Source organism: Nuphar pumila, chromosome 13, assembly GCF_984573655.1.
Source record: "Nuphar pumila chromosome 13, dmNupPumi1.hap1.1, whole genome shotgun sequence".
Classification (NCBI taxonomy): domain Eukaryota; kingdom Viridiplantae; phylum Streptophyta; class Magnoliopsida; order Nymphaeales; family Nymphaeaceae; genus Nuphar; species Nuphar pumila.
The window spans coordinates 94,314,135-94,336,311 of record NC_143261.1 but is presented as its reverse complement, the minus strand read 5'-3'; the positions used below and the strand labels follow the sequence as shown (position 1 = coordinate 94,336,311).

The 22,177-nt window shown below is 35.2% G+C and overlaps 2 protein-coding genes across 2 annotated transcripts in view; one reads left to right on the top strand and one right to left on the bottom strand.

Annotated features, from left to right (window-relative positions):
• LOC149819268 (phospholipid--sterol O-acyltransferase-like) overlaps nucleotides 1–12,271 on the top strand; it is a 70,754-nt gene extending 58,483 nt beyond the window's left edge. Inside the window, exons 9-16 of the mRNA XM_089985309.1 lie at nucleotides 7,707–7,801; nucleotides 8,317–8,368; nucleotides 8,461–8,532; nucleotides 10,297–10,465; nucleotides 10,755–10,859; nucleotides 10,938–11,022; nucleotides 11,797–11,878; nucleotides 11,967–12,271. Of these exons, the coding sequence (XP_089841435.1) occupies nucleotides 7,707–7,801; nucleotides 8,317–8,368; nucleotides 8,461–8,532; nucleotides 10,297–10,465; nucleotides 10,755–10,859; nucleotides 10,938–11,022; nucleotides 11,797–11,878 (660 nt within the window). The 3' untranslated portion in view covers nucleotides 11,967–12,271. The remainder of the gene's footprint in view (nucleotides 1–7,706; nucleotides 7,802–8,316; nucleotides 8,369–8,460; nucleotides 8,533–10,296; nucleotides 10,466–10,754; nucleotides 10,860–10,937; nucleotides 11,023–11,796; nucleotides 11,879–11,966) is intronic.
• Nucleotides 12,272–13,546: 1,275 nt separating this feature from the next.
• On the bottom strand, nucleotides 13,547–20,029 carry LOC149819267 (rho GDP-dissociation inhibitor 1-like). Its single transcript, XM_089984717.1, has 5 exons — nucleotides 19,709–20,029; nucleotides 15,367–15,430; nucleotides 15,068–15,286; nucleotides 14,211–14,335; nucleotides 13,547–13,779 (listed from the first exon to the last, which is right to left on the bottom strand). The coding sequence occupies exons 1-5, from the start codon at nucleotides 19,898–19,900 to the stop codon at nucleotides 13,711–13,713; spliced, it is 669 nt and encodes a 222-aa protein (XP_089840843.1). The 5' UTR covers nucleotides 19,901–20,029; the 3' UTR covers nucleotides 13,547–13,710.
• Between the last annotated feature and the right edge of the window lie 2,148 nt (nucleotides 20,030–22,177).

Here is a 22,177-nt window from a genome sequence, read left to right as displayed (position 1 = left end):
GAACGTGCGTCTGAAGCAGAGGTAAGAAGCTTTTTCAAAAAAAAAATCCAATAGTCTGTTGTAGGCTGAACGTGACAGAGCAACTACAAAATAATCAAACAGAAGCAAAGAAATAACAATGAAAGTAAATGAAAATGAGACCAACAATAGACGGAATAAAAAAAATCAAAGGAAAGCTGCCGAAGAAAAAATGACTGCTACCAAATTCAATATTCTTTCCACCTTCACGCAACCCTAAGAAGTTTATTTAAAGGCTTCAACTGGATCCGGGTCTCGGGTCCGGTCCCAGACCCGAGACACGTCTGTGTGCTGTTGGGTATGGGACATGCTCTGCATCATTGTTCTGGGCTTGCTCTGCATCAGTAACATGTTGGGACAACTCTTTGATTTTGGTTCTTCGCATTGGAGTTGAACGACATATTGGGTGTGGGAAGCAAACCTGGACCTGTAAATTTACCATGACCTCTTCCTCCTCTGAAGCTATTTCCTCTACGACCACGACTAAAGGAGAACCCAGTAGCTAAAACATCTTGGGAATCAGATTGAGCACCAGAATCTTCAGCAATGCCTTTCAATGACATTTCGTATTGTAGAAGTTTTGCCCGGAGGTCCTCAAATGTGGGAAGCATGGGCAAGCACAACAATGATGCCACCAATACATGATAATCTGAGCCCAAACCATTCAATGTCTGTTGTACTTTATCTTTGTCCGGCACTTCACATCCAATAATGGCAAGTTGATCTTTAATAGTCTTTACTTTATTCAAATAATCCATGATAGATAGGTTGCCTTTCTTGAGAAGCTGGAATTCACGCTTGATGAACAAAACTCTGGCTTCAGATATATGAGAGTATGTCTGTGTCAACCTCTTCCACAATTCCATCGCTGTACAGTCTTCGGGAATAACAACTAGTACTTCCTGAGACAAGGTAGATGTGATGTAGGCAATTAATGCCTGATCTTTTCTCATCCAAGAGACACAATCCGAGTTTCGAACAAGCTTAGTAGATGCATCCCCTTGTGCGTCTGTTTCCTCCTTTGCGATGAACTCTGGTGGGGCTGGAATTGATCCATCCAGATGACCAAAGAGATCTTGGCTTCTGATAAAAGGAACTATTTGTCTCTTCCAAGTTAGGAAATTGGAATTATTTAATTTCTCAGAGACAAGTTGTCTAAGGAAGCTTGATGACAAACCAGACTGGGTTGAAGAAGAATCCATGATTATGAGATACGTGAATATAAAGTGGAAAATACTCTAAGAAAGGAGCAATCAAATGACTAATCAAACTTTAAAATAATGTGACTGTTTAAATTCAGTCAAGAAGTGAACTGGTTATAACAGAATTCAGATCTGCTGTCCTTTTTTTTTTTAACATATATTAGATCACGTGAATATTCAAATTATCAATTCAATATTCATGAATCAAGCCACCTGAACATGTTGGGTCTGGATCAGACCCAAACTGGTCCAACCCATTTCACGATACTTAATACTTACTGTGGTCATTCTAGCGACTGGGGCAAAAGTCTCTTTATAGTCTATTCCATATTCTTGGGAGTAGCCTTTGGCAACTAATCAGACTTTAAACCTCTCAAGAGTGCCATCACTTTTGGTTTTAACTTTGTACACCCATCGACAGCCTATAGGCTTTTTGCCTGTTGGAATATCTTGAATGTCCAAGTATTTGCTTTTTCTAAGGCTTTTAATTCTACTGTCATAGCTTTGACCCATTCGAGCTGTTCTTTTGCTGCATCATAGTTAGAAGGCTCTTTGTAGGAGTGTATCAAGGCAATGTAGGCTTGATATTTTAGTGAAAAAGACTCATATGACATATTTTTTAGGAACTTTTGACACTGTAGATGACTTTCTGGTTGATATTTGTTCCGATTCTTTAGTATATTTTTCAAGAGCACATGGTTTTTCTAAATTTCTCTGCCTAGAATATTGAATACAACCTTGATCATCACTAAATGATTATGTACTTATCATATCATTTTGCTCATCTTGACTTTCATCAATATCACCTTCATCAATTTTTTGAACTAAGCCCAACAAAAAGGAGTACTCATTTATTTTCGTAGGGTTCTCACTAAAAGAACTTTTCTTTTCTAAGGATACATTCCTTGATACATATAATTTTTCAGTTTTAAGGTCAAAACATCTATAGCCTTTTTGGTGACTTGCATATCATAAAAAGGCACAAGGAATTGCATGAAGAGAAAATTTATCATTTTTATCTGTAAAAATAAAACATTTACACCAAAAAACCTTCAATCTACAGTAATTTGGAATTTGCTTAAAAAGTTTTTCCACAGGAGAGAGATTGTTTAGTGAAAAAGATGACATTCTGTTAATGAGATAAACCACAGTTAGAGTGACTTCGTCCCAAAAAGTTGTTGGTACTTGATGTGTAATGAGTAAAGTTCTTGTTGTTTCTATAATATGCCTATGTTTTCTTTCGGCTAAACCATTTTTTTGAGGAGTATAGGGACATGATTTTTGATGTGTAATACCATAGAAGTTCAAATAATATTTAAATTCTTTTGATAAAAACTCCTCCCCCTGATTTGGTGCAAAAAATTGAAATATCATTCTTAAACTGATTTTTTAACGGATTATGAAATATTTGAAAATGTGAGAAAATTTCGAATTATGTTTAAGAAAATAAATCCAAGTATGTCTTGTAAAGTCATCTACAAAAATTATATAATACATAAAAAACCCTTTTGATATAATAGGTGTGGGTCCCCATACATTCGAATGTATTAACTCAAGTGGTCGTGAATAGACAAAGGTTCTTCTTTGAAAAGGTAATCTTTTTATTTTTTCAAGAATACATTGTTCACATGAAAAAGTTTCAAAATTATAAAAAAATTTCATCTTTGAAAAAAACTGGATCTTGGATATACTAGGATGGCCAAGTCTCATGTGCCAAAGATCCAAGTCCATTTTCTGGACATTACAACATAATGTACTCTTGGATATTTCCAAAAAATCTATGTAGTATAAGCCTCATTCTCTATGGCCTTTCTCAATAAGCTTCCCTGACTAGCGATTCTGGACTCGACAACCATGAGAGAAGAAGAAAACATTATATCCATGGTTGGATAATCGAGAGACAAATAAAAGATTTAGGTTAAGTTTAAGAATATATCTAATTTGCGAAATACAAAATCCTTTTGAGTTATGATAAATATTTTCAAAGTTTCATATTCCCTTTATTTTAAGAAATGTTCTATCAGCTGTAAAAACATTTGACCCATTTGAGTTACGACATTCAGATAGTATATCTATGTTTGGTGTCATATGAAAAGATGCACCTGAGTCAAGGAGCCAAAAGGATTTACCAGGATCGAAAATGCCAACAGAGAAAACAATGACTTTGAAGATGCTCCTTTGAGTAGTGGTTGAAGTGCCTCCACTAGTTGAGTTAAGGATATGCTTCCAATGGATGTCGCATTTGAATCTTGTGGAGATTCAACCGAAGCGACATTCTTTTCATTAAGTTTCTTCAATTTTGGACAATAAGTCTTTACATGTCCCAGTTCTCGACAATAGTAACAAATGACTTTTCTTTTCTCAAAATCATTCCCTTGCTTTTCATCATTAGTCCTCTTATAGTGTGGAGGCTTGTATGTATGAACATGATTTCCTAGTCTAGATACGGCTAGAACCGAGTCATCATCATTTTTAGAGATTCTTTTTGAGCCTATTTTCTTTTATGCTCAATTCTTGAAGGCACCTTTCCTCGATGAAGAAGAACGGATTTGGTTGATTCAAATTCCGATCCTAACCCACTAATAAAATGAAAGAAGTGCTCTGCATTTATTTGATTTTGGTGGAGTTCTATATCTTGTGGACAATGCCTATATCTTGTGGACAATGCCACTTAGGTTATAGGAGAGCCAATTCTTCCCATAATTCGGACAAACTATTATAATACTCCTTAATGTTCTTATCCCCTTGAACCATATTTCTAACTTTGTCTTGTAGGTTGCACACATGTGCAATGTCTTTAAGAGAATACATTCTCTTAAGATAATCCCAAGCATCGTTAGCATGTTCAAATTTTGCAAGACTTGAACATTTTTTGATGTCAACACTACTTATGAGCCAAGACATAATCTTGACATGTCTCATTCTCCATTCTTTCCATTTTTTTTCGTAAGTGGTAATGGCTTTATTTTTCTCAACCTCCATGAGAGGTATTTCTTTCTCTGAAACCTTTGTAAGGATTAGTTTAGGTTTCAAATCGGTTCCATCAACTAGTCTCCACAACCCTTTTCCCCATATAAGGTGATTCATAATTGAAGCCTATGTAACATAATTTGAATTGTTGAGTTTAATGGTGACATTATCATTGTCATCCATTTTACAAGGTTTGGATAAAGAAATAACAAAGGAAAGAAAGAAGAGTAGAAAAGAAGAGGAGAAGAGAGAATATGTATTCCACCACGGATAGTGAGTACTAGTGCTTCTTCAAGCTTTTGCATGATCACAATTTCACATACACTTGAAAAGAACATTGCCTCTCTTTCAAACTTTGGATGGCACACTTTTCGATGCACCAAAAAGAATAGCTTGATCACTATCGAGCTTTGATACCATGTAAGAAGATGAGTTCTTGGATTATCACCAAGCAAATCTTCAAATGGAACCACCGAAAGGATCATTCACATGAACCACAAGGATTCATACACAATACCCAAGAAAGGGTATACCACAACAAGAGAAAAAAATATAATTTTATTGATTGGCAAAACACCCACACAAAAACATAAATAACAAGGGGGGAAAATCCCATATTTATAATACAAGGAGAAGAGGGAAAGAGGGAGTAGTTGGGCTCCCAACGGCTCTAAATAGAGTCGTTGGGGGTCCAACGACTCTCTCACTTTATGCTTTTTGACTTTGGTAAAAAAAAAGCATAAAGTCCAAAAAAGTTCAAATCCTAACTAAAATAAACTATTCTAATCCTAACTAAACTATATAACTAAACTAAAAGAAAAAGATTACATATGATGTTACATTATTTAACAATAGTGAGCCTATAAAAGAAACTCCTCTTAGAATATCTAGTAGAGAATCTATTCTACCAAATAGATTTATCTTATGCATCACTATTTTCTAATTATAAGGCTTGCCTAATAGCATTACATTCATTCCATGAGCCTTCACATTATAATGAAGCTAAAAATGTGCCTCATTAGATTGAAGTTGTGAACATAGAACTAGACGCCCTTAAGAAAGCAAAAACTTGAGAAGTAGTTATGTTACCTTCAAACAAGAAACTCATTGGTAGATGAGTCTTTAAGGTTAAAATCAAGAGTGATGAAACTCTAGAAAGATATAAAGATAAGTTAGTAACTACATGATACTCCTAAGAGTATGGAATTGACTATGAGGAAACCTCTGCACCCGTAGCTAGAATGACTAATGTTAGAACTCTAATTGTTGTTATTTCAACTAAAAAATGACTTATATATCAATTAGATATTAAAAATATCTTTCTTAATGGAGAACTAAATGAAGTTTATATGGATCCTCTACCGATATTTGATATTAAAAAAGAAAACTCTCTTAAACTTTTGAAGGCTTTGTATGGTCTTAAACAAGCTTCTAAGGCCTGGTATGATAGATTCAGTAATGTTATGATTGATTTGGGTTTTCATTCCTGCTATATTGACATTGCTCTTTTTATTAAAAGTACAGGTACCAACATTATTATCCTTTTACTTTACGTAGATGATATGATAATAACAGGAAATGACAAACTGGGAGTTAGTAATGTTAAAAATGTTTTAAATTTTTTTTTGATATGTTTGACCTAGGATTCTTAAGATATTTTTTAGGAATTGAAATTGCATATTCCCCTCAGGGATTACATCCTTTCTCAAATGAAACTTGCTGCAGATATATGTGCTAAATTTGGAATTACAGATGATAAAAAAGTGAAAACTCCTGAAGTGGTGAATGCTAAATTGAGACTTGAAGATGAGACTCTTCTTGAAGATCCCACACCTTACAGACAACTAATTAGGTCTCTCACTTATCTGTGTATCATTAGACCAGATATACCACATACAATTCACTCTGCTAGTCAATTTCAACATGCTCCAACAATTGTGCACATGAGTGTTGTAAAAAAAATCATCAGATATATCAAGAACACCATAACTAAAGGGCTTTTTCTATCCTCATCCTCATCTTTAGACTTACTTGCTTATACTGATGTTGATGAGAGAGAAAATTTCAATGATAGAATCTCCACTACTAGTTTTTGTGTTTTTCTAAGAGAATCTCTAATTGCTTGGAGATGCAAGAAACAACAAAATGTCTCATTATCTTATATTGAAGCCGAATATAGAGCTATGATAACTCCAACTATGAAACTTGTATGGTTAAAAAGTCTTCTCAGAGATATAGGTATCGACATTTCCAAGCCTTTGAAAATGTGTTGCGATAATAAAAGTATAATTTATATTGCCAGCAACCATACCTTCCATGAGCGCACCAAGCACATTAAGATAGACTGCCATTATGTTCGTGATGAATTCTTGAGAAGAACTATTGAGTTGCCTTTTGTCACACTCCTTTACTAAAGCTCTTGCTGCTCCACGTTTTTTATTCCTTCTTGACAAACTTTTGGTGTTTCACCGTAAGTTTGAGGGAGGGGTGTTAAAATAATATATATATATATATATATATATATATATATATATATATATATATATATATATATATATATATATATATATATATATATATATACTATAATGTGTTTGAAATTTACTTTTCGAGTCAGGGGTATTTTGGTCATTTCTCTTGTAATAAAATATCCACTAGGGACTGCGTGTAGCCCTTTTTATTTTTTTATTTTCTCTTTTTTGTCCTTGACCAAATGACCAAGGGCTCTTTGGAGCTCCCAATGGCCTCCCCTTTGAATGGGGTTGTGTGTATAAATAAGGGTAAACCCCTATTGTTTTCTAGAATGTTTGTGTTAAGCATTTAATCAATAAAGGCTGATATTTTTTACTTTTGTGTTTTCATTATTGCCTTAATTGGCTTTTGTATTGTCCCATGGTGGACTTGTGCATGTGCACTTGTGTGATTATAATCTTGTAAGCCCTTAGTGGCTAGTGTTTTTGTTGCTTCTACATATTTCATTACATTTATAAGGATCAGCTCTTGAATCATCCGATTATGATGCATAAACAAGAATTCTTAAGGCTTTAAAATCAGCAACTCATAATCTTCATAAATATTCAAGCATTCAAAAATTGTAATTTTCATCGAAAATACACAATCCAACAGTTGATTCTTAGCAAATTCACCATGATGAACACATCTACATGGTTGGATTTACAAAAGAAGTGTTGGAAATGCCCAATTCACATGGTAGTTCTCATATTCTAATTTTTTGAAACTGCCGTGTTGATTGCACCTGCACTTATGTGACATAGTCTAAGATAGTTTTGATACTAGGGCATTGGCTTATTACAGGTTGCTTACTTTAAAGTTATTGTGGATTTTTCTTCAGGGTGATTGTTTTCATGGGAAAGACCTACATCCATGACTTTTCATTATAGTTATACTCTGCTGTTCTTTTTGTTTTCCAGTGTTTTAGTATCAAATATATGTGATTTTGAGTGATTATTTTCCTTCTTAATGCAGCTAAACCTTTACTTTTTCATGGTGATATAGGTTGGATACCATTTTGCACCAAGCGGCAAGCCATATCCTGATAATTGGATTATCACTGATGTCATTTATGAGTTTCAAGGATCTTTATTTTCAAGGTTGATCCATTTCGATGTGACTAACTAATTCCTATCTAATAAATTTGATATTTGGTCCCTGAATTACCCGGTTGAAACTTTGTGCATTGCTTTCACTATAAAGCTCTGCAGTACAGTTGCCGCGGTAACTTGCACAAACAAAATGGAATCCATTGATTTGTCTAATCATGATGCTTGTATACATTTATGGTAAATGTATACAAATTTATCTGATGTTATGGTACATTGCTTATTTTCTATTCCTCTCGTATGCAAAGGTTTTTACTCCTTATTTCTTAAGTCTCCCTGTGAGGAGTGCAAGCCTAAAAATGTAGCTGTTGTAGTCTCCCTGGAATCTTTCATCATTAAGGTTTTCTTGTACTTCCACATTATTCCTCTGGTTATAGTTATATGATTGTTTTTGTCTTCACGTTACTTCTGCTTTTCATTTATGTTCTAAGTTCAATACTGCATTTGTAAACATCTGGACTGCAGATAATGGCATTTAATGATTCCTTGCATGTTTCTTTTATCAGATCTGGAAATCCTGTCGAGGGTGCACCAGAATCTGCCAGTGGTGATGAGACAGTATGTAGAAAAAACTAGTGGTTACAACATGAAAGCTGTCCATTCAACTTCCTCAATCATGAATTGTGAGTGAAGTTAATTATTTTTCTCAGGTACCATATCATTCACTTTCTTGGTGCAAGTCCTGGCTTGGGTCTCGTGTGAACATCACAAGGGCTCCACAGGTTTGATAACTGTGATTGGACTTTTAGATGCAGCATTACTATTAAACTACTTAAGATATGAACCTCTCACCAAAGAAATTTGTCAGTTCCTTATTCTTAGATGTGAACAAAATAATGTTAGTGATGTTTAAGGAGTGTGGACCTTCAGAAAAGCAGATGTGCTTATGTTTGATGTTCTAATGTGCAATTCTATTTCTTGTACCAAGTGCTCCAAATATTTTAGAGTTCCTAATAAAATCCCTCTCGCTTAGGCAGTACACTTGTCTCTGCCTTCAAAAGCTTTTCTAAGCGTGTTTGGAGCTTTGGATCAAGGTTGTACGTATCATATGATACAGTACGATACATATCGTTACTATGAAGAAAATCGATACGATACAAGTGTGTATCATATGTATTGTACGATACAACCCTGTACTGTATCGTACGATACATCTTCGATGCACTTTAAAAAGGGCTAAATCATAATTTTTTTTTTGAGTTTTAAAGGCCTTTTGAGGGTCGACTCCCTCATTCGTGTAGAGGCCATTAGAGGGGTATCCACACAACTTAGGAGTCGTGAGAGTGATTTGGGGGTTGATCAGTGTGCAAGAGAGAGGGATTTTGCGGTTTGCTCTAGTAAGAGTGCATTTCTACCATTTTTTCATTTAAGAACGCGGATTAAGGTAAAAACTCTCTATTATGAGTAAAATTACAAAACTACCATCCAAAAAAATTCTCCTCGTGGAGCGCTGCCCCCTGCAACCCTCTGCCAACTTACCGCAAAGTTGGATCCGCGAAAATTAGGGATTTATATTAAGGTAGAAATCAGGCTCCACACTCTTCCAACAAAGATGACATCAGATGATCCGGCATGGACACTCAAGTAATGAGTGAAAACCGATTGAAAATCGAGTGCATCTATTGCCATGATATTTTTATTTATGTAATATAAAAGTATGAGTCTTGTGACATGTTTTTAATTGCAAGATATTTAATATTTTGCATTGTTCTTGTGAGATAGTTGATGTTTGATGATGTTTGATGATGTCTTATGTAGCTCATAGAGACTTAAATACTTCATATGTGATTTTATGGTTGTATTTTGTGCAATTCATCATTGTTTCATGTGGTGATTTTTTTAGAAATTTTGCTATTTTTCTGTTTTTTCATGATTTTTTTGGTTTTTTGATTTTTTTTTTTTATTAAAAATTATGATTTTTTATGATTCGATACGTATCTTATTTTGGGCCCGATCGATACGGGTAATGATACGATACAACCTTGCTTTGGATAGACCCAAATACTACAATAATTTATAACATTTGTTCATATTTGTAATAAATTGATACTCACCTCACTTTTGGCATGTCGATGTAAACAGTCATGTATCAATATAGATCAACAATGAGATAATTTCAAGAAGAAATACTTAGACAATATGAAAATAGCTAAATATTCTGACATTACAATATTACCTTGTCTTAAATATTTGACCACTTTTTCTGTTGCCCATTTAAAAAAGAGAAACTATCCACCCTTTTAAAGATAGGACCCCACCCACCACCCTCTCTAAAATTAAACAAACCATTCTTATCCTCCTCTCCCTATTTTATATCTTCTGAAATTAACCCTAAATATTGGAGTATTATCTGATAACCAATAATATTACAATTTTAAAATATTGACGTATTCTAACCTAAAATTATCCAAATGTACCTTAAGTAAATGTCATATTCTCCTTTACAAATTTTACCATATTGTCTTATGCTACATTTGAACATGCAGTCAGAACATGATGGAACCGATGTTCAAGTGGATATAAATGTCGAGCATCATCCAGATAAAGACATAATTCCTAACATGACTAGACCAAATCGCATCAAGTACATCACATATTATGAAGATGCTGAGAGCATCCCAGGAAGGAGGACTGCAGTTTGGGAACTTGATAAAGGTCTCTCTCTCTATCTCTCATGGACACTATATGTATTTGAATTTTATTTGATGTATAAAAGCTTGCTAAGGTGCACTCTGGTCTTGGAATGTTTTTGTGTTGATTAGTATCAGTGATATTTTGTACTCAGCTACATGTCAATTCTTAGAATCACATCACGCAAGACATGTGCTGGTTTGGCTTCCAAATCGTATGATGTGTTGGGAAATTTTTGGTTTTTTTCTTTTCAGATTATGCTCAGTGGTTTGAAATTAGGTTCTAAGGATTACTTGAAATTTTTATTTTGCAGTCAATCACCGGAATATTGTCCGACTGCCAGTTTTAATGAGAGAACTGTGGCTGGAAATGTGGCATGATATCCATCCAGATGCAAAATCAAAGTTTGTCACCAAATGTAACTTTTTATTTCTTTCTGTTTATTATTTTCCTGCTGCTTTTCTCAGTGCTCATTATGCTGATCTTACACGAGCAGCCAGACGTGGACCTTTGAGAGATGCTGACTGTTACTGGGATTATGGAAAGGCTCGGTGTGCGTGGCCTGAACATTGTGAATATCGGTTAGTTTCTTCATTTATTATTTGCAATGACTTTGTGTATTTTAATATTTAAACCATCCTAATTTGCCTGCAAGGCTTCAACATATGTTTGTTGGGAATGAGCAACCTTGACAAGTGTGTTGAATAAGATATGTTTTTCTGGATACGTGGATTTGCATTTTCATATCCAGAGGACCTCTAGTTTGAATTCCCCGTGTACTGAAAGGGGTGATCAATGAGCTGAGCTTCTTGTGAGAAGCTGGGGCCCAGGTCACCAAAACATCGCTTGAGCTTGTTTAATAAAAAGAGCCAAGCTCAAGCTTCATTTGGAAATTAAAACAAGCCAAGCTGAAGATTGAGCTTAGGCTTTTTAAAAGATTGTTAAGCTCGTTTGAGAGCATATAAAACTTCATAGATTTCATATTTAACACATTCAACACAACACAGGTTTGTGCAGCGTTAAGGCCATTTGTTCTTAGACTAGAACTTAGAAGTGATTATTTGAAACTTCAAACCCTATCTCCTTTATGTTTAAAGTAAAGAAAAAGATATCTTTTAAGTTTAATCAAGTTGGCTTGAACATGTATGTCCAAGCCTGACTTGAGCTTGAGCCTATTATTTTGTGTACTCAGCTGATATCGAACTGCCTAGGCTTTGGCTTGGACATGGCTTGTGTAGCCCTATTTATTGCCCAGCTTAGCTACTCCCCAAGTTCAATTCATTGTTTGTGTGGTAAAGAATGAATCGAGCTAGGCATCAGATCTGATTTTAATCTATAAAGGTCCTACATGGCAGGTATGTTTTCGGGGATGTACATCTTGGACAGAGTTGCAGATTGAAGAATACTTCTGCTGATCTCCTCTCGCATTATCTTTAGGTATCAAGGAATAGAAAGCTATTTGTACCTTTATCATTTTAGTCTGTGGGTACTTTTTTATTTACTGCAAGCTTCTTTCTTGAAACAGATACCGTGAGAGATCCTTTTCACTCCGTTGTTCCTTCTTGCTTGTAACAGAAATTAAGTACATGTAACTGTCACATCTTGAGAAAAGCAGATAGCAGCCCTTGGAGAAGCAGCTGAGTTGTTTCCCTGGTGGGAGGAAAGGAGACAGATTCAGAAGGAAATTATTTCATCGTAAAAATTTTAGGTCATTTGCTACGACCAAATGGATCACCTGTTTGTAAGCTCTACGAAAAATTTTCTCATTTAAGAAAAAGTAGCCTACTTTCTCTTCCACCTTTACAAGTTGTTTCTACGTGCCCTAAATGAATACTGATGTCATTTAGGTATGATTGAACAAATTCTTTTTTTTTTGGGGTTGGGGGGTTGGGGGTGTGTTGTGGTTTGTGATTTTGAGAGGGAGAGAGAGTTCTCAGTATGAATCGGTACTTATGCTTTCATGATGAATACTGTACTTGTGTTACTGGATGTAAAATTGATCTATCTCAATAGTGCCATTCAGTTCAACCTGCTTACATCAAAGATTTGTGTGGATTGTGGTTTTCACATTTTCTGCACCTGAATTAATAGGTATTCCGTAATGAAAATCGTAGTATATATCTGTGGACGTAGACTTGGTCCATCTCACAGTTATACCCTTCAATTCAATCAGCATGTGTTGCTGGCTTCTGCAGCATGATTAGTGAACAAGTCCTTGGTTTTCGAGACCGATGGACCACCTTGGAGCCTAATGCCAAAACAGGCCTACTGTACTTTTTAGTTCTTGCGCACACTTCCTGACAGTATGTGTTCAACAGGCGGTGTTATTTAATGGGGGTGACATTTTTTTCAACTTTCCTCTTCAGACATGTTTTGTAAATTTTTACCTCAAAAAAGAATTTGTTTCATATTTCATGCATGAAAAAAATGGAAGCTCTCTCTCTCTCTCTCTCTCTCTCTCTCATGAAAGGTCTGGACGTATGGACATAATCTGGAATATTATCTAGATGTTGCTGTTACCTCTTGGTTCTTGATGTTGGTAAAAACTAGCCATTTTGTAGGTACCAATGTGAAATGTATGGTTGAACTTGAGGCCTTGTGATTTGTGCTCCTTCCAATCACCCTGTCTGGATGACTGAACCAATCATGAGAATTGCGATCGAATACTCCTACAATTTCCCAACAAGCTTAAAAGTTATCATTTGAATTTGCTAGGCTTGTGTGCAGGCTGAACAATTCCTTGTGCAAAAGCTTCCAAAATCAGACCATGGCAGGCAGCCAGCACCATGGTAATGCTTTTCTTGTTTTTTTGAAAGGCAAGCTGGGGTTAGGCAGACCCCTACCAGTTATACAACTATACCATTGGGTTTTGAACCTGCAACCTCCCAACACAAGGTGACGTGCACTAGCTGCTCCTACCAGACAAGCGGAGCCCCAGTTGGTACCATGGTAATGCTTATTCCCCAACTAAGTTGCAAGAGATCCAGCCAACTAAATCTAAAGCATGTTTTAGCTGGCATTAAGTTGAAACATAGTATTCACAATGAATGTTGTAAAAATAATCTGAGGAATGTAATTCCAAAGAGAAAAAGTTGCAGCAATAACTTGATTAGCAGAATAATCTATGCAAAATAAATTAGAAAGCATATCTACAAAATAGCAGAGAACTCTCATATGATCCTTTACATAACAATGTTTATGGAAATCTAAAACATGTGTTCTTTGGGATAGTACAGGGAACCATGCTTATATATGCAAGCATGGGACCTCTAGGAGTGTTTCTTTATCTCAAAGAAGTAATCAAGTTCCAAGTGGCATCTTCTATCATCATCTTCAAACTGCCCATCAAAGCCAGACCAGAAAGTCAGTCCACAAAATGATTAAGAAAAAACAATGAAAATAAAAGGATAAGAACTCATACGAAATGCAAATGACCCCTTTGAAGTGAAAAAATGAGCAATAACTATACTATCAATGAATATACTGATGGATGATATTTTGATAGAGACCAACCAGTCTCGCTAATGGAACTGACTGTTCAACATTTCACCTATTCCACACGAAGAAAGTGCAAATTTTGAGGACTGACATGCTAGATTGTATTCCCAAACACAATGAAACTTGGGTTCTCAGAACTGATGTGATTATGGGCTATTACTAAGCAAAAGTTCTTACAAGTGGTGGAATTAATTAGACAATATATGGATTTTGATCCTTTGTCAAAGTGGAATCTCCAATTCAATAGTACATTTAGGAAAACGATGTATACCTTGAGCTTGGCCATGTATCTGCCTCGAGCCATTGCTCCCAATGGAGCTGTTTCCTCCTCCAGCAAATGAACATAAGGCCCTTGTTGTGGAGCAAATGTACCAAGCATGCCTTTGCTTTGATCAACTGAATCATTGAAGCCAAAGAGAGAAAAGTCAAGAATGTAGTGAGATTAAAATCTTAATTGATTGTTCCACGGAATGGCCTTGTTGGAAACTCTTCATTGTATGTGCATTTTTTTAGTTAGATAGGGTTAAACAGCAGAAAAATATGTGGATCATACACTGACAACCAGGTCATTTAATAGAAGTAACTGTAAAATGATAGCAAGGGCATTTCTGATGCCACAAATCAGCATCCTACAATTCAATAGACTTTACGGCAAAGGTCATCAGGAGAAAGTATCCTAGTTAATTATCCCAAGAAAGAAGTGGTTTGAGTCGGAGTCTAGTTACTTTGCTAGATAATGACCTTATAGTAGCCATACGATGACTGTTGAGAAGGTTCGGGGCTCCCAACCCACCTGAACAGATCACAATTTTGGCTACAAAAACATCATGCCTAAAAACCAACAATTTGGAGAAAGTGTACAAAATCTGAACAAGTAAACACTTGTGAAATCAGCACCATTCCTAGTGAATGCAATGCATGCACTTGCACCAGATAATAGGGATACTTCTTTCATGTTGCAGCACAAACTGAACTGATTTTTTGTATTAACTAAACTTAGATCATCAGAAAATATAAAATTAACTAAATTTAGATTATCAGTGAATATAAAATAACTTGATATCTAGAAAGAAAAGCCTACAAACGTTTCTTGTAATTAGAAATTTTGAAATTCTAAAAGTTGCATACCTTGGAGCCCTCCCTTCCACACAGTGTTCGAGTATGCCAAGCCAGATACAATGTTATGCTTAACCATGAATGTCAATTTGAGGCAATAATTTGATCCTTCTTTGAGAGTAAAAAGAACATTTCCATGTTCCTTATCGATGGGTAAAGTTGCAATGAACTCCGGACAATTTTCAGAAACAATTCCCAGTGAAAGGAATGTAACTTCAGGTTCCAGCTGGTCTGCAACACAATAAATTTCATAATTAAAAAGTTGAAGCAGCTCAATGAAACCAAACAAGGGGATCTTTACTTGAACTAACCAATTTCATTATCATTAATACATCCAAGCAGCTTTTCTTTCCACTTCCTCAAACTCTCATCATCCTGCAGAAGTATAAAACCCCAGATAAATAAATATGGACTAACAAGATATTTCCTATGTGTAGTACTGTGATTTCTCATTCACTCTATAGAATAATCATTTTCATTATCATCAATATAGCTGAAAGTACTAAAACTGCATCTCATCAACATAAAATCAAGGCATCATCTCAATGACGTCATGGAAAAAACAGAAAGTGGCTGAAGATTCATAGTCAAACATACTAACTCTGCATCACATCAACATAAAATCAGTGTTTCCTACATGTTATACTAGCATCTTCTGTATAACATAGGGGTCCAAGCACAGCCAATATTTCCTTAAGTAAACAGTATACTCCATAACGAAGTTTACTTGATATTTTGTATTTGCTTAATTCTATGATTTCCTATATGTGTGATTTCTCATGTGCTTACTGGTCATCATTCTGCTGCTACTTTCGTTCGTGCTCTCATCCATCTGAATAAAATCAAAGTTCAATTTTCACCATGGTATTTCATTTACTATTGCTTTGCATTTGTCTGCATTTAATAAGATCTACAGCTGTATAATGCCTAAATCAAAGTCCTACAAGCCAAAATGCAGCCTCATCAAATGTAATCCCTTGAAATTATTTTGATAAAAATAAAAAAATTGGGTTTTCCCTAATCTCAGGGTGGAAATGAAAATCATTTATGACATGTGCTTGCAATACAGTACTGTAGTCATGATACTCTGCTCTTTACACTGCTAACATGAAAATTGGAAACTTCCCATCTGTAACCTCTTCAATGACATTTCTGTTAATAACAGCCACATGATGATGATAAAGATGATTACATCTAAAAGCAGAGGGAGCTAGCTCAGGTTGCGCTTCTCTAAACAATAAATGCAAACAAAAGATTCAAAAGCAATAGAAAAGAAGGCATCAAGCACAAATAATAGAATGAAGTGTTACAATTGAAGATAATGGGAAGATAAAAAATATTAGTAGGAAAGAAATTTTTGAGATACATGGGGCGACAAGAAGTTGAAGACAGAGACAGAGGACATAACATATATACCACTTTATGGCTCTTAGAACAAACACAGACATATGTGTATCAGCTGAGTGAGATGCCTAGTTCTCTTGGCATCAGGCAGTAACAGAAAGGAAATGCAGCCAAAGGCACAAGTTGTTGCTTTTTTTCAATTATATAATTAGTTTTCCAGTTATGTAATCAGTTTTTTAGTTACTTTTATATATTAATCTTATATTTTTTAGTACTGATTTGAGATTTTCTATTTCTAACCAATGTCCGCACTTGTGGAGGGGTGACAACCAATTTTCCTATAACGGTTGGGTTACATCAAGGATCTGCTTTAAGCCCTTTCCTATTTGCTATAGTGATGGATGAGCTTACGAGATCAATTCAAGAAAATGTACCGTGGTGTATGTTGTTTGCTGATGATATTGTTTTGATTGATGAGTCTAGAGCTGGGGTTAATGCTAAGTTTGAATTATGGAGGCAGACATTGGAAGCAAGAGGTTTTAAGTTGAGTAAGAGTAAGACAAAATATATGGAATGTCGGTTTAGTAAGCAACGAAGTAGTGATGAGAGTGTAGTGAAGCTTGGTGAGCAAGAAATACCAGTGGATGATTGTTTCAAATATTTGGGATCTATCATTCAAAAGTATTGAGAAATTGATGGAGATGTAAATCATAGGATAAAAGGTTGGGTGAATGAAATGAAAAAGTGCAACTGGAGTGTTGTGCGATCGTAGAATGCCATTGCGGTTGAAGGAAAAGTTTTATAGGACGACTATTAGGCCCGCTTTACTATATGGTACGGAATGTTGGGCTGCTAAGAGACATCATATTCAAAAAATGAGTGTAGCTGAGATGCGTATGCTTAGATGGATGTGTGAAAATACAATAAAAGATAAGATTCAGAACGAGGAGATACGTAAGAAGGTAGGCGTGCACCCATTGAAAATAAGATGAGAGAGAATCGTTTACGGTGGTTTGGACATATTCGGGGAAGGCCTAATGATGCTCCAGTTAGAAGGATGGAGAAATGGGAAAATATATTAGTTAAAAGAGGTCGGGGTAGGCCTAGGAAGACTTGGATGGAGATGATAGGAAAGGATATGAATGCTTTGAACCTCACCGAGGACATGGCATTGGATAAAAATGATTGGAGGAGAAGGATTCATGTGGAAGACCCAGAATGATTTTCTTTTTTGGTTCATATCGCCGACCCTAATTGTTTTGGGATGAAGGCGTAGTTGTTGTTGTTGTTGTTGTTGTGTTACTTCATCAATAAAGCATTTCTTTATTTATTTGTATTTTTAGATATTTTTTTATAATTTTTTTAAGTTTTCAAAAAAAAAATTTGAGGCTTACGCTTTACGCCTCGCCTCAGTTTTTGGTGGAGCGCCTCGCTATGCCTCAACTCTTTTCACAACAATGGTCTGAACCATTGTTATTTCATATAAGCAAATATTTGCTAGAGGAAGAAGATTCTATAATGTAACTAACTGTACACTTCTCTTTTTTCATTTGGAAGATGATTCCTCTATCATATAATACCATTATAAAACAAAACTTCCTAAAGAAGAGGCATGTACTCCCTTTATGGATTTTATGTTCATAATCTTAGTTGAGCATGGGATTTATACCAGAGCATCAGCTAATCTGATGCCAAAATGATGACATGTGCACCTGGAAAAAATCATTTACAGACGACATATATCAAAGTCTCACTCAAACAAAAAAGTGAAGGTGTTTGATATTTCAACAAAAACAAATTAGAATAGTTTCTTGGATACAGCATCAACAAAAGCAATGAGATCACCCATTGCATATTGAGCTGCAAAAAGGACAAACATCAGATAAGCTTAAAGTAGAACCATTTAGTTATTTCATATGAATATAGATGGAAAACAGAATGGTTTGTAATTCAGGTGTGCTCCAATTAGAATTCATCAAATGTGTGATAAAAACAAGAGAGGAAGGATATTGCAGGAAAAACTTCACATGAACAACCATTCCTACAGCATTTCATGAATAAGCTTCACTGTCACAAGAACCTACACTACACATAAATGAAATAGAAAATTTCCACTGCTGAAAGAAAGTAATATGAACTTTTGAAAATCTACAACAGAAAATGTGGAGTCTATTGTTGACATGTTGAACATATTCATCAGATTGAAAAGAAAAAAGTTATCAGGACAACAAAAAGGCTACAAAACAAACATACTCCAACTTTCCATGGAACCTAACTGCATCCTCATAAGCTGATGCAGGCAATTCTGGATTTCTCATGATTGGTATAAGCAAGTGACAACATCTATGGTTTCAATTAAAATTTTATTGAAGTACTTGGGAATCTTAGGCCAATGGTATACAACACAGCTACTTGATTTTCACTTCCCATGCTTATATACTATCTCTAATGGAGAACTCCAAAATGGCCATATCTGTCATATCTATCATAGGCTCAACAAAATGATATAGGTTAGTTTTCAGAGCTATAAATTAACAAACCACCTTCATCACAGATGGGAACATTTGATAATTAAGACAAAAAAAAGTTCCATTTTCATAATATGGAAAGCACAATTATGAGTCATAAGTTTCCAAGATGTATCATAAAAATATCAGAAACTACCGACAAAGAACAAACAAAAAGTTTTCACATGAAATAGGCATATGTAGAACAATGCAGAACCACCATATACCATGTAAATGAGAAGAAATCAATTTCCACTTCCAACTTTACTCAGAAGATACCTCCACAAAATAAAACATATTAGCTGCAAGAAATCGACCACGTCATTCAACTAATATCTCAATAAACAATCATACAATTTCTGAACACAGCAAGGATTGGAATGAGAATTTTAAGACCCAGCCCTACAAAGACAAAATAAATGGGACCAAATTCTAAAACCCACTTCCCCCCCACACACACACGAGAGAGAGAGAGAGAGAGAGAGAGAGAGAGAGAGAGAGAGAGAGAGAGAGAGAGAGAGAGAGAGAACTGAACACATAAGCGGAAGAGTGGCATCAAAATTTGAGGCATTTTCTACAACACTCCAAACAATAGCATAAAGATTTAATATCCACTGTTACTCAAATGGAAAGAATAGCATTAAATATTGACACACATGATTAGGTCTTTGTTCTGCTTTCATACCATTAGATCATGAGACACAAGTCACACAGTCGCTTCACCTTAGATTATGAAAACCGGAAAAGACATCAAACAATATATAATATAGAGAAAGCAAGCAAGTGAAGGCAAATCTCGTACCTTGTCACGTTCTAGGTGTTCTTTGAGAGGAACAAGAGGACTAGGAACAAAACCATCATCATTATTCTCCTTAGGATCATTTTCACCACAATCATCATCAGTATCACACAATGAGATATCAGATAATCTCCTCTCAAGATTCATATCTCTTGGTACCCACGAACCAGAAGGCCCTGCTTTTACATCCTCCATTAATGAAGAAAATAAAAGGACAGAACCCACGAAGAGAAAAGATCAGACACAAGAAGGGGAAAAATAGAAAAAGCCGCCAATATAGAGTGTGTTTAAAGCTAGAAAGAGATACCAAGAAGGCAGAAAAGGAAAGAAGATCTTTTACTCGAGAGAAAATCTAGTTTCCTTCATTAGAAAAACCGTAGTAGATAATAAGGAATAAATTAATAGTAGAAGTCTTTGTCTGCCTTCCTACTCAATGATAAGGATCTGATCAATCCTACAGACAATAAGAGTGTTTTTTTGAGAACTGACAAGGCAATAAGAGTGTTTTTTTTGAGAACTGACAAGGCAATAAGAGTGTTAAGCACATGGCTCGTACAAGATAGTTTTACTACGTCTTCTATATTTCAAGCCATGCAAATAGACAAAATTACAAGATTACCATGTTCATATTTGGTATCTATTTTACTGTTCTTGTGTTGCTTATCTGCCTAATTCTAAATTTCATTAAAATCTTTAAGCTAACTTGCCAAATCCAATAAAAAGAAATTCTATGTTAAACCATTTTCCAGACTGTTTAAGAGCATGTCTGTGATGGATTGGAGATGGTCCTTGATTCCCTTGACCTCTATTCTTCTAATATTCTCTTCTACCTCAAAGAAGACCTGAACAAAAAAATGAAAACAGGAAACGTCTTGAGTAACCAAAATGGGAAACGAAGGTTTTCTAGGCTTGTGTGAAATGAAAAGCAAGAAATGATCAAAGACAAAGCAGGAAAGAAACTAGAAAAGGAATAAAATGATTGAAAAAATTACACAGTTTAAGAAGAGAAAATTGACATTTGAAAATTTTTAAGATAGTGATAGCAAAACCACAGAATTATAATGGTTTCCTTTCCTAACCACTTTGCCATTATAGAAATAGTATTTTATACATGCATCAATAGAACACAATTATTGAGTGATTGGTAGCTGCTCACACGTTAGGTGCTAAATGAGACGTGCTAAATGGGTTCTTCAACTTTTTTTCATTTTATTTATAAATTCTGACCATATAGATGTGATCTATATACTTGATTTTATAGGGATCACCTCTTGAAGCGTTCTATTCTGACACATGGGTGGATTTTTATAATGTTTGGTCCAAAATCTTTGTAAATTTTTGAGACTCCAAAATCATTTTTTTCATCCAAAACACATGATCCAGGTGTGAATTCTTAGTAAATCAACCATGCACAACACATTTATAGGGCCAAAACCGATTTAAAAGCACTGAAAAAACTGAAAAACCCATTTAGCGGGTTCATTTAGCATCTAACTTGTGAGCAGCTACCAATTTCTCCACAATTATTAATATGAGAGCAATATAAATGCAAGAGTATGAATTTACACAAAGTTTAAATGCTTCACCAATTGCTAATTGGATTTGGAAAAGATGGTTTAATTTGAAATGACATGAACACCCTTTGATTTTTAACATATACAAACCTTTTTCACAGAAATTCAATGTAAAAAGTTTTTTAAAATATACAACAACAACTACGCCTTCATCCCAAAACAATTGGGGTCGGCGATATGAACCAAAAAAGAAAATCATTCTGGGTCTTCCACATGAATCCTTCTCCTCCAATCATTTTTTAAAATATGAATTATTAAAAACTATTAATATCATTTATGTCAAGTTTCCCTACTGTAGAGAAATGTATTTCCCGAAGGGGGTGGGGGACTTGTTGTCAAACATGGGAAACTGGTTTCCTCATTGGTGGAAATGAAACAAATGACCCCTAAATAACATTTGTTAAGGCTTCATAGAGAGAAGCATCCTACTTGTTCCTTTCACTTTTATCTCACTCGTATTGGGATGTTTGTAAGCGGGTTGGGTTGGGATGTAGGGTTTACTGAATGCAGCTTAATCGGATTCAGAGTTGGATTCTGGTTCAGATGAAAAAAATTAGTACCAAATCCGGATCTGACTAGCACAAAATAGCTAACTGGATACTAGATACATATTTACACAGTCGGATTCAGATATCCGTCATATTTAATTTCAAATTTGGATGTAAAACCCCGGAATGAATCTGAAACCAGTTGTTAATTGGATGTTCTTTCCTTTACAGAATCTGCCTAAATGAATTTGGATTTGGTCAAATATCCTACTAATCAGATATCTGTTGACATCGCTCCTAATTGCTTTTGATTCTAATGAGGGACTCTCACCTCCCATTTCCCGTTTCCTTCCTCGATAGAGTTGTACTCGGTAAGAGATGTCCAAGTTTCCATGTCCAAACAAGTTTCA

Bases quoted from the DNA above. Each gene is read 5' to 3' on its own strand.
- LOC149819267 (XM_089984717.1), bottom strand. From the start codon at position 19,900: ATGGAGGATGTAAAAGCAGGGCCTTCTGGTTCGTGGGTACCAAGAGAT. The intron at 15,287-15,366 runs GTTAGTTCAAGT...ATTGTGTTGCAG, and splicing joins TATTAATGATAATGAAATTG to ACCAGCTGGAACCTGAAGTT. The intron at 13,780-14,210 runs GTATACATCGTT...TTTGATGGGCAG, and splicing joins GATACATGGCCAAGCTCAAG to TTTGAAGATGATGATAGAAG.